The sequence below is a fragment of the Apus apus genome, chromosome 4, assembly GCF_020740795.1.
Source record: "Apus apus isolate bApuApu2 chromosome 4, bApuApu2.pri.cur, whole genome shotgun sequence".
Classification (NCBI taxonomy): domain Eukaryota; kingdom Metazoa; phylum Chordata; class Aves; order Apodiformes; family Apodidae; genus Apus; species Apus apus.
This window is the reverse complement of record NC_067285.1, coordinates 43,157,264-43,169,990: the sequence shown is the minus strand read 5'-3', so window position 1 is coordinate 43,169,990 and position 12,727 is coordinate 43,157,264. Positions and strand designations below refer to the sequence as shown.

The following is a 12,727-nucleotide window of genomic DNA, read 5'->3' as shown; positions in this document are numbered from 1 at the left end:
ATCAACAAGATGATATTGTATCAGGACAGTATCCTGGCAGATTACTTTTCATCTTGCAAATCAGTGAAGTCATACACCCTTTGACTCCACGTCTGTCATCACAACCAAGACACACAATATACTCCAAGACGTGAGAGAGCTAAAAAAACCCCAAACAAACCCAATCTCAAAAAAACAACCAAACCAACCAACCAAAAAAAAACCCCAAACAAACAAAAAAACCAAACACCCAACCAACAAATTCCTGAGATCACTGGCCTAAGAAACTTGTCTATAATGTAGCTACCACTACAGATGAAGGGACTGTGTCAGAAAACTCAAAAAAGGGCTTGAGATACTGTGAGGTCAGTTCAATTCCAGCAGTCACTACAGGACAGGAGTCATTCCAGCCAATGAAACAAAAACTCAAATACTTGAGTCCTGTTAAACATAAAACATGAAAGCTTTCTGCATGCAGTGAAAGAGGATTATTAAAAGCCAGAGGGATGGGGGGGAAAGCAGGACTTAACTGGACTATTTTTATATGCAAGCTGAGGTTATGGCATGTGTTTAAACACACATGTACTGTCTTTGGGCTAGCAGGAACTTCTGCATTGATACCAGCTTTACTTCCACTCGAGGCTGCTTTCTGCAGGTGCTTGCAGAGAGAGGGGCAGCAAGGAAGAGAAGCTAAAAGCCATCAGATATTCACTATCTGATGTCAAAGCTTTGGAAGCCCCATCAGACTTTTTATTCTGACTTTTGATACAGCTCTGATTTTTATGCACATGTCCTTCGGTCCCCACGGGAGACGGGCTGGGTTAGACTGCCCCGTGCTAGCTGACACTAAGCATACTCATCAAACATCACCTCACACAGCTAAGCAGCAGTCTTCTCCTTCCAGCGAGTATCAGAACATACCACCCTCAAACAACCACAGACACCTCAGAACCTGCTTCCCTCAAGGAAGGCAACTGGCCAAAGTTTTGAGATGGTAGCTGCATCCTGGCCAATCTGAGAGGTAAAACAGGGAGAACCAAACCAAGTCCTTTGGCTCAAACCAAAGGTCTTCACCTTCCACTATTCAGAGGTAGTGGTGAGCCTCTACTGCACTTTCACTAGCAATTTATAGGGGCGTGATAACACGTATGAGTTGGTTAGATGTGCGGTGACCAGAGTTACCATCACTTATTGCTACAAAAACCACAACAGCCACCCTGTACTTTCAGTTTGCAGAAGAACATAAAAGGTAGAAACATTTCCAAGCACCTCGTTTCTGAATATCTACTGTTTGCTCCTCAGCAGCATAATACAAGTCCTAGGATACTTGTGACATTTTCATTTACTGCGACTATCAAGCAGGATTTTCCAGCTACAGTGGCACTGCAAACTGCCAAAGGCATATTTTAATTGCTAATTGCTTTAACTATTAATATTGTTTAATTATAAAGATTTACAATACCTCTACCATTTAACTTTCCTGAAGAAAAATGGAGAGCACCTTACCTAATAGCTCTTTCACTCCACCCCGACTGTTTAACTCAGTTTAAATATTCTTTTTAATTGTCAAGTCAGAGAGGAGTTTTGCTTAAAGAATGGTAGTACAGATAACCTTTGCACCCAAAGGTGTTAAAAGTGATATGAGCAGACAGGTTGTGCTCTATAAATAGATATGTTCCGCCAATTACGTGCATTTCATTTTTTAACCACCTTCTTTGCTGTAAAATTTTGCTCCAGTGTCTTAGCACATACACAGTGCAGGTAAAGCACACAAAGTCTGATGAATATTTTACAGGCAGGAGACCACAGCCCAGATGCAGGGAGTCATGTTATTTACTAACATGCTGCCACTGACCTGTAATTAAAATGAGATCCTTGGTGGAGCTCACCTTCCATTCAGGCATCAGGGAAATCAAGCAGCCAATGATTTTCAAAGCTCTACTCTGAGCATTTAGCAACCATCACTGCAAATAGGAGCTCCTGACCCTCCAGCACTTAGGAGATCTGGCAACTTACCTCAGGGGCCTACCTTTGTGTTTTTCATAGGAGAAAAGCAAACAACAACTCTAGCCCTCAAAATCTTACTCCAAAGAATTAAATGTGTCAGATTTCACTTAACATTTTTCCTGGTTAATAAAAACGACCAGTATTTTTCTGGTCGAGCTCACACAGCACAGCAGCTGTGCCTGAGAGCATTAGCTCAGTTCTCAGATACAGCCTTGCTGTGCAGCACAGTGCTACACCTCATGACTCCACATGGCTGGGTGGGTTACACAGCACGCCAGGCTAAAGGTTTGGGTTCTTCTACTGGTTCAAGATCAGGGTTGTCTTTCAGCAGAGCATGGAAACATTCACTGCAATGGTTGAAATCACAGTCTAAAGGGGAACATGCAGCTCCTTACTGAGCTTCACAGAAGGGAAATTAATTTCCATGCAGAGGCCAGGAGAGACAATCCCAGTGACACATTGCCAAGAGAATAGGTTTGGGCATGAGGAAGAAAGTCTACCTTAGTGTAGCAGCTAAACCTGAGAATAGAAATCTTTATATATGACCAGAGTTTGTTCTGCCAGGACTTAACTAGTCGTAACGTTGCCTGGGAATTCAAAAGACCTGGGGTGGAAGTGGTGAAAAGATATCAACATCCTGGAAAAGAACCACACCATTAGGTAAAAGCCACAGGCAAAATCCTTGCTATTTTCTGTTCTGTCTTCCCACAGGCAAATTTACACCATCTCTCACTCACCATGGACTAACGGTGTTAAGAGTATTGTGAAGAACAGCAGCTGTGATGACCACATGACTGTGAAGGAAGGCTTGAAAGTATCCCAGCAAACGTGAGTCCAAACAAAACAAGGTGAGTGTCCTCCTGCACTTGCTTCCAACACTTCAGCTGTCGGCCTTCGGTTCACATCCAAAAAGGGGAAAAAAAACCAAAACAACAAAAAGTAATAATAATGAAAAAAAAAATCCCACAGCCAGTATCCAGAGTCCGAGACCTGCAAATGAGAAAGGAAAAAAAAAATCCAGTTAGTGAAACAATAAGAGAGGTGTTTTCAATCAAGTCTCGCTGTGTTTCTTTGCTGCCAACAGCTGTAAAGGCAAAGGTGTCTTTCCCTTTTGCCCTTCAGATGCACATTCCTACATACAATAGGAATTAAACTTGTCCCTGTGCAGAGAGAGCCAGTTTTTGCCTCACTAACACTCTGCTTCCTCTCCCAAAATGAGGCTTAAGGCAGCAGTTTTGAGCAATGATGCCCACGGGTCCAGAGAGTCCACAGACTGGAAAGTTGACTAGAAAAAACAAGTCCATATGTATTGCATCATATCCTACATACATGGGGCTTCTAAAACAGGCTGCAACTCTTCTGAAAACATTTGGTGGTCTATAAATCACAAGTCAACAGAAATTCAGAGCTGAAAAGTGTTTAACTAGTGCCTGGGCTCTGTATTGATCTATTAAACTGAAACAAGTTTCCACCCCAGCCACTTTTCCATCCAAAACCAGCAGATAGAGGGGGGACAAAGAATAAGTGACCTAGAAAGAGCCCACTCGCCAGTGTGATGGCAAGTCAACCAGCTGCCAACAAAAGAGGTCACTTCACTACTTGGTTTAGGCCATCCCTGTGAGCAGGCATGGGAAGCACAGTACTTGAGGAGAAAACGCGGTTCAGAGTTGTAACAGAGCTGCACTCTCTGCCCTGCTTCCCCCTTCCTTTCCAAGAGAAACCTTTTTTCAATACATGTAAAAACACCCACACCAGCTCAGCTGGGTCCCAGTGTCAGGGATAAAACACCCAGACAACAATCCTACTTTCTCTTTATCCCCCTGCACAGTATATAATGTATGTGGACATGCTGGCCAAAAACTACCTATGCAAACATCTGCTGCACATCCTGAACAATTTTAGCAGAAATTGAACCCAGAGCTTCCCCAGGCACTCAGGTATTGCTCTCTTCTTTTCTGTGAACACCTTTCACATCCTTTTGCATTTCTCCCGTGGCTCTGCTGTCGAGGCTGACACCAAAATTCCAGGCAGCGGGATCAGTAACATGGTTTGGGAGTATGTCTGCCCATGATATGCCCAAAAGCCACTTAATTCCCCCACCTGAGTTGTCCTGCAGGGCTTTTAATCACTGAATCTGGACCAGCCTTTGAACCCAAGTAGAGCCTTCAGTCACCCCTGCCCTATAGCTACTTTCTATGGTGACTGCCAGCAAGTCACTCACTCACTTCTAGTCAAGCACCACAGTCACTTCTTACGAGATTAAAAATAATGGTCTCATCCATCTCACACACTCTTAAAGAAAAGCATGGGGAAATCTGAATCCATGCTTGAATAGGAACATTCACTCATTTAATTGAAGTATTCCAGCTTCCCATCATTTAAATCTCTCAAAAAAGGGCTAGATGGCCACAGTGACTCAAACTTGGCAGGAAAAAAAAAACAAGTATACAGAGTTAAACCATGGCATCAGGTTGAGATTTTGCTCCCCACTGACTTCGAAATGTGATAAAATACGAGGAATTCAGAAGTACTTTGCATTTATGTTTTTGAACTCCCTAGACTCTGCAGCCTTCACAGCACTGGTCTAATTAAAAATCTCTCCAAGAAATCTCTGATCAACAGAAGTTATTCTTCTCTGAGCAAAGAAGCTGGTTTTGCCAACTTTTGTTCTTACCCAAAACTCAGTTTGAGCCAAAAAGCTATATAAAAAACCGTGCTACATGCCATTGTGATGCGAGTGTATTTCTGAAACTCCAGCATGACAAAGTGGCCTTTGTTGTGCCTCCTATCTTGGCTGATCGACTAAATCAAACCCCACATTGTTCACAACCCAAGTCTACGAAGAAGCTGCATTTTTTTCTGATAAATATATCTGTGTGCACTGCCAAGATTTTATTCTCCCACTCCACTCTCCTCCACAGTCTACCCTTGCAATTTGTTCACTCAAATGTGGCATTTAGTTTCCAAAGCTTTTTCACAGCTCTGGAACTGGGATGACTCAAAAGCTCAAGGACGATACGCGGTCAAGTGGCTTCTTTATAGACATCTTACAAATTAAAAGTTTGCTCAAGCTGGGACTACTTAGGACAGTCATTTCTAATATTTAAAGCCTGTTTTTCCAAAAGGGGACAAGGCTTATGAATATTTTAAGTCATACATTCCAAATCACGATCAGGTTTGCCATTTACATTTTAGGAGGCTACCCAGTGCACATCAAACCACACTACTGGCCCATTAGTTATGCATGCTTTTTCTACTGCATCTTCTGTAAAGCTTTAAAAGTGAGAAGCTTCTAGTGCTACCAAATTTGAAAAGGTGTACAGAGAGATGGGGAAAAGCTATCCGAGCTCAGGTACACTTCCCTGAAGCAAAATCTCAGCCAGGCACCGAAGAAATAACACTATGGTGCAATAAAAGGTTTTTGGGAGTAAATTGAAGGAGTCACAAAGTAATTATGCTACCTATTCCAGCAAAAGGATAATTGTCAACAAAATGTTTACACACTGGCCTTTATTTATTTTTATCTGTCTATATATTCCTGCATGATAGGATTCATGGATTTTTTAGTAAGGTCAAAAGGATTCACCTGCTCTCTGCAGAGCGTAAACACTAATTTTGGGAACGCATGTCTTGCAACTACCGGAACCTCATATACACATTTTATGCTACTGGAAAGAGCATTATCCAGTCACAAAGCTTGTATGCAAACCAGAGACAACAGGAGCAGAACACCATTATGCACCATTACTCCGGGTCAGTATTTCCTTCCCGCAAGAGCAGGACAAGCCAGAGACACAGCCTGTCGGGTTGCGTCTGCACAGCCTGGCTGACACAACCTTGCCCTTAAGCCCCCTTCTACAAAGACTTCAACCCCTTAAGCTTAACCCCATACAAAAATCTTCACAAATCCACAGCTGTGTCTGGAGAAATGCAAAAATGTTGTTTAACAACACAGGGCAGCCCTATATTAACCAAAGACACTGTAATACCACAGAACTCTGGGTGGTTTTGTATTTCGTGTAATCAAATCATCATAGTTTGTTTATGAACTGGAGGGGTATCTGCAGGGAACAGCTAGATAGGAAACCACTGGTGCAAGCCTTTTTCTTCATGGTCACACAACCCCTCCCAAGCAGCATTATGAGATGCAGAAAGAGGCCTGCAAAGCAAAAGTCACTTAATCTTTGGATTACCTCCAGATAAACTACACCAAAAGAGAGAAACTCGAGCACACATCTGTGAACTGCTCAGTGCAGAGTGTTACACTTATTGATGCAAGAAGGGGACACAACATCAGAGTGAAAAAATTTAATGGCTTCATTTGACCTAAGGGGTTTGGACCTGAACCACGAAGACGATGCAGCCTGCAGTGATTTAAAGAAAAGTTCTGCTCGTGGACCCTTCTCCCAGTAGGGCTTTCCCTGACACCCTCATGTCTGATCTGCTGCCAAGCACCACCCAAACCTGATTTACATGCTGGCAGCTCCCAAAATCCAACTCAAAGTGGTACTGACAGAATAGGAGAAATCCAAAGGAAAGAAAGGCCTCATGGTATAGAGATGAGCAGTGAAGTATCCCTCAAGGCATTACTCATAAAAGAGCATTATAAGTACACTGACAAACTCAACATCTACCCAAGTCTGTACTTCAGCAGTTGATGTCAAGCAGCACATGGAGCATTTTCTGAGTTCATCTGTCAACGGTCTACAGGGAGAGTGAAAATGAAAGGGAAAGCAGTTCATCCGGTGAGTGAACATATAGGCTGAATTCAAAGTACAATTTTGAGCAGCACAAGCCAAACCTGACAGAAATTCACTTAATTACTGCCTTCCTCTGAACACGAGCATTTGCATCTGCACAAAGCCGGACACTCCCTTTCTCACACGGCAAAAGATGCCTATCTTCCTCAGATATCTAGATGGAAATGGGAGGGGCAAGAGTATTTTACAAGGGGGGTCATTAGCACAAGTCAGATAGAAATGCCCTGGTTTTCTTATCCAGTTTTACTTGCAGCAATTTTCTCCCTAGCTCTGAAAATGTGCATACACCAATCAGTGATGCAAGGACTACTGTATACTGCTTAACAGAAAATACTCCTGCATTTACCTCCTCCTTCAGCTGAAGTTGCTTACTAAGAACAAAATCAGTGTCATGTTTTCAACAAATATTGATTAAGTCCACTACTTGGAGGGGAAAAAGCTTGGAAGAAATGAAACTCCTTGAAGCTGATGGGGCAAGCTGGAACCACAGATGTAACTCCCCATTCTCAGCAGCTGCTACTTGACACAACTTAGTCCAGACAACTTTTTCAGAATTTTGCTAAGAGAAGGAAAAGAAACAACCCCAGCAAGGAAAAAGATAGTATGCACCCTCTGCAAAAGTAAATTAACTGGAATTTAATGCTAGACATTTTTTTAGGTAGAAGAATGACCTGTACTGCCACTCCTATTATGAATGGCTAAATAAAAGAATTGCTGCCATGGTCATGAGTAGTCTGCAACACACATGGACTTATTTATTTTTGCAACATCACTAAAAAAACAAAATTCAAAAAAAGTTTTGCCTCTCCCATCTCTGTCTACCTTTCCCCTATTTCAAATCCTTTTCTCTGTCAAGAGCTCAGGACGTGGCTGCACGGCCACTCTGCAGTGGCAGCAACATGACCTGCCATGTAAAAGGTCATGCAGACATGACAGACAGTCTAACCCAGGGGGAGCAGGACAGGAGCAGGCTGCACCCCTGCCATTTCACTAGAACCACGTGCACTTTCGCTCCTAGCCACTCACTGAAGTTACCATGACAGGGACATTTATGGGAAGATACTTCCATGAGCACTTTTTAAGAAATCAGGAACATATTTCTGAAATACATAAACTGAACTGTCTGTACATTTCTGTCTGTGCCTGCATTTGGCCCAGGAGAGGGTTCATCCTATACCACAAACCCTCATGAAGTCAGTTTCCACAGCATTCAGGAAAACAGGCTTTTGTTTCTCAACATGTCAAACAGCACCCGTGATTTGGGCTCTTCATTTCACATTTTAATTTGTTAGATGTGATGTGCTGTGAGAGACGCAGCGAGCCTTCTTAGGGTAAATGGATGCACCAGCTTGTGGTTCAACCTGCTTACGTCTGTGTCCTTTTTCTGTACCACTGATCCTGCTCCCATTGTGTCTCACATCTCTACTGGGCTCTTAACTCAGAAGGCAACTCCTTACCCCACTTGCACAAAGCTTCCAAGGATGTATTCCAAGCTTCCATGTATTTCCAAGTCCCTATCCCCAAGCAAAGCCTAAAACAAGCACTTGCACCTCTGCCCTAACTGCATGTTCCTACATAATAACATTCATTCCACCCACGTTGATTGAAAACTTGCTCGTTACTCCTCATTTTTATCTTACACAAAGATATACCAAGTAATTTTTAAAACTGTAACAGCAAGTAACAACATCAACAGCGTCTAGTAAGTTTGCAGGTGATCCTAAGAACTGGAGCACTTCTACAAGGACAGGTTGAGACAGTTGGGGTTGTTCAGCCTGGAGAAGAGAAGGCTCCAGGGAGACTTTGTAATAGCCTTCCAGGGCCCTGAAGGGACTCCAGGAAAGCAGGAAGGGGGCAGGAGGGGGTGCTGCTTTTTACAAGAGCTTGTAGTGAGAGGACAAGAGGTAATGGATCAAAACTTGCAGAGGGGAGATTTAGGTTAGATTACTAGGCGGAAACTGGTGTGAGGGTGGCGAGACACTGGCACAGGTTGCCCAAGGAAGCTGCAGACACCTCATCCCCAGAAGTGTTCCAGATGAAGCTGGATGAGGCTCTGAGCAACCTGGTCTAGTGGGAGGTGTCCCCGCCCGTGGAGGGGGGTTGGAACTAGATGGTCTTCAAGGTCCCTTCCAACTCAAACCATTCTATGATTCTGAGGTATCACTGCAGTGCTACTTATGCTCCCTGGAGAGGAGTGGCCAAGCTCAAACCAAGTCTCATCAACCACCTGTTTAGGCTGTAATTCAAAGCAACAAAGAACTCTGTGGACATACTATGGGATTCACTGCAAAATAACTCTGACATGTTAACTGAGTTTATTCATTTCAGGTTAATCGAACATTTGAAAAGAGCACACCTGAATACAGACCAGCTGAATACAGTAGGTTTTTTCCCCTTTGTAGGTGAAAGGGAGGCTTTTGTTCTTTTCCAAAGGTCAAAAGGGGAAATTAAGTAATAACCTGTTTCCTGGTTTTCCCATTCAAACCAGGATCAAAGCAATTTCAGCACAAAAATTACAAACAAACTGAAAGTGAAGCTACTCAAACATCTTGCGACTTCACATCGGAAGACAAGGGGAAGGAAAAAGGAAGAGCCTTGGAAACACGATCCAGAAGCTTAGGAAGACTGTACCAAATTGTACACATGAATATCACAGCTACTGAAAGCTCCAGCCTTTCTTTCAGTGCCTGAGTCACCCTCAGCAATATACTTCATCACATATTTAAATGAGGAAGGTACATCATTCACAAGGTCACTACATGTATACAAATACAGGATAACATGCAACACTTCAAAAGGTGCAGGGTATCACCTGAAGCTGTCATAAAATATGCAGATTTTTTTTTTTCTTGAATTAACACCCCCAGATCAGGAAGCTTTATGAAAACTGATTAGAAAAACTCATCCTGAAAAACTTGGTACTCTCACTGGTTAAGCACCACCTGCTAAAGCAGCTTGCAGCTGGCAAGAAGCAAGTCAGCCCCTCCAGCACTTCAAATCCCATCAGAAGAAAAAACCCTCTGTATCTTGGGAAAAGTTAGGCAGCTCTTCACACAAGCTGCACAGCACCACAAACTTCTGACCACCTGAAATAACCCTAGTTCATCATGATACACAGCAATTATTACAACAGTGTTCTCCAAGCTTCTAGGGAGGTGTTAAGATCTTTCTCGAAAATTTATTCTACCTACATTATAGGGCATTTTTCTCAAATGTTTTTGTTTGTAGCACATCTTTAGAGAAGGGAAATAATACATAGGCCAACATAGCTCACAGAACTGCAAGCTGTTAGGATTTCAGTGCAAAACTCTCAGTGCATGGCAGCTCCTCACAATAATCAACATTTCAGCTTTTATCTCAAGTAAATTTCTCCTTATAGAGAAAAGCTGAAAACCAGGATGCAAATGCAGCCCAGGGGCTTAGTAAACTGATGGTAAACAAATGTAATGCAACACATTTATTTGAAATTTGCATGCCTTTTAATCAAATATATATTTTTTTTTCTGTGAAGGATTCATGAAGTTGAAAGCCTTGGTCTGACAATACTCTCATAATGCTTATTTGCATTCCACAAAGCCTTGGGCAATTCTTCTGTGACAAATAAAACATGTGTGGTGCATGCACTAAAGATGGAGTCAAGCCTATCAGGCAGGTCAGCACAATTTTTATTTCCCTTTGCTACCATTAGCAGTGCTTGTATTTTGAGGCATCACCTCTCCCGTACATCCCAGCCCCATTTATCCCATTGTTCTACCATGGCTGTAATGGTGACAGCACAGATTCTGCATTGGATCTTGCTTTAAACCTGAGAAAGTGACAGCTTCCAAGGAGAACATTAGCCGAAGGGGATGACAGAAAATTCCAGAGAGTTCAAACAGGACATCTTTAAGTCAAGTGTGATATTGGGACCAGAGGACAAAAACTCCTAAATGCCTCTGGATGCAGCCTTTAAAATAATTTTCAATATTCATTTATCCACCCTGTCCCTCCCTTCCCATTCTCTCTGTCCCCTTCATAACATCTCTAATTTTCTTCCTTTCCTGTTCCTGGCAGGAAAGGCCTTCCTTAACTTACATTGCCCCAAACTGTCCAGCAGATAGAGGGGGAGAGAAGAGTTTAGCATCATTTGCCATCACAGCAAGGTTGGGTTTTGGGGTCAGGGGGAGCACAGGGGAATGCAAGTGGGGGCCATTTCTTGTTTGCCTGCATCTCATCAGAAGGCAGCCCAAAGCCCATATGGGTGAGCCCAAAGATCAGCCAGGAACAGGAGGATGGCATACAGGCTTTCAGAGCTGTTTGCTCCCCAGAAGTGACACATGCCAGAGAAGAATCTTGCAAAGATGATGATGAACTCTTTTGCGGACCTTACAATTCAGAAAAGGGGGAAAGGGACTTCCTTATGTCCATCTGTTGGCACACTCCTTCTCAGTCCAGTTGAACCAAGAGCTTTTTGGATATGAAGGTTAAACAGCAAAGGTAAAGACATCAGCAGCTACAGAGAAGTGAGCAGCAGCAGAAAGCCTGGCCTCCGCGGTGGCTTGTTTCACAGGGCCTGCAGCAGCAGGGACCTGAGAGACAGCAACGTGTCAAGTGAAATCCCAGGGTCACAACTGCATTTGCTGTGCAAAGCAGTACTTCTGATAACATGGGGTCTCCTCAGCACCAGACTTACTCCAGCTCCAGCCACTACTTAAATGTATAACTATACAAAGTACTAAAAAAGGGAAAGAGTACCGCTTGACTGAGCAATTGCAGTGAAAACAGCAGCAAAGTTGTGACGTATTTTCTATCTGTAAAATGTGTCTCCAGTGCCTTTTGCTTCTGCTCCTGCTTACTATTACTTTCTTAAATAGATGGTAACATATATTACTTGTTTTGCACTAGGAAAACGTCATTTCCTTCACTTTTTCTGCCAATTAGGAAATTAACAGGCAGTGTAAGCAAGATTAAATGCTTTTCCCATTTAGAATGTACTGCTCTTGAAAGAATTAAAACAACAAGGGATCACCTTTACACATGACTGTGCACACGTGAACACGATCCAATGAAACTAAAATTGCTGGCAAATAAGATAAATGGCAAAAGCCATTTAACACATTTTACACATTTTTACAAGAAAGTTATCTAGGAAAAAGTTAGGTTTAATTGTCTTTCAGATCTGTTATGATGCAATAAACGTCTATTAATGTTTAGCAGCAAAGTAGGTTTTAATGATCATCCCTATTTTTGGCTGGTGGGTGACACGTAGTTTAAATAGAAACCAGATTTATGTTTTAACACCAAGATGACTTTCTTGGACAACTCTCCTTGACTTAACCTCTTCACACCCCACAAGCCGTTTAATATAATTTTCTTTCTAATAGACTGTGAGCCAATAGGATCGTATCTGCTACAACTGATGTTTTCAGTGAGAAACAAAAATCAATGAGGTTTATGCTGAAGGTAACTGTGATTAGTTAAGTTTAAGTGGCTTGGAAAATATTAGGAGAGTTGTATTAGTCAACCAAATTATGCAAATTAAGAAAGAGTATGAATAGAAGTAAAATCTATGAGAAGCTCCTGACCTTGCTGCATTGGTGAAATCTTAGCTAGAATCTGCTCATTTGTGGGCACTCTCAAAAATGAATATTAGAAGGTTAGTAACTTGGCCTCATTTTTCAACACAAGCAGTCAACCTTAAGCATTCATACTTACAGTGGGAAAAAAGCTAAAAATCATCCTCTTAGACCCAGAAAGAATAGAGCAGCCCATTGGGTTGCTAGGAGGAAATACAAACAATACTTGATGTAGTACAGAAAGAGCAGGCAAGCGAGGCAAACCAGTACATAGACTTGCCTGTGAAAGCAAGAGAATAACACAGAAGCAGCATTCTGCATAATAAAAGAGTAAGAGATGCATGCAGAAGGATAAATGTTACATCTAAATTTCTATGGGTACTATTTTCCAGTGAGCTACATACACAGGAACGATAGAAAAAGCAA

The 12,727-nt window shown here is 42.3% G+C and overlaps 1 protein-coding gene across 1 annotated transcript in view; it reads right to left on the bottom strand.

Moving 5' to 3' along the window:
- ADGRL3 (adhesion G protein-coupled receptor L3) overlaps nucleotides 1-12,727 on the bottom strand; it is a 509,563-nt gene that overhangs the window by 320,631 nt on the left and 176,205 nt on the right. The window contains exon 3 of the mRNA XM_051618348.1: nucleotides 2,724-2,976. Coding sequence (XP_051474308.1) covers nucleotides 2,724-2,778 — 55 coding nt within the window. The 5' untranslated portion in view covers nucleotides 2,779-2,976. The remainder of the gene's footprint in view (nucleotides 1-2,723; nucleotides 2,977-12,727) is intronic.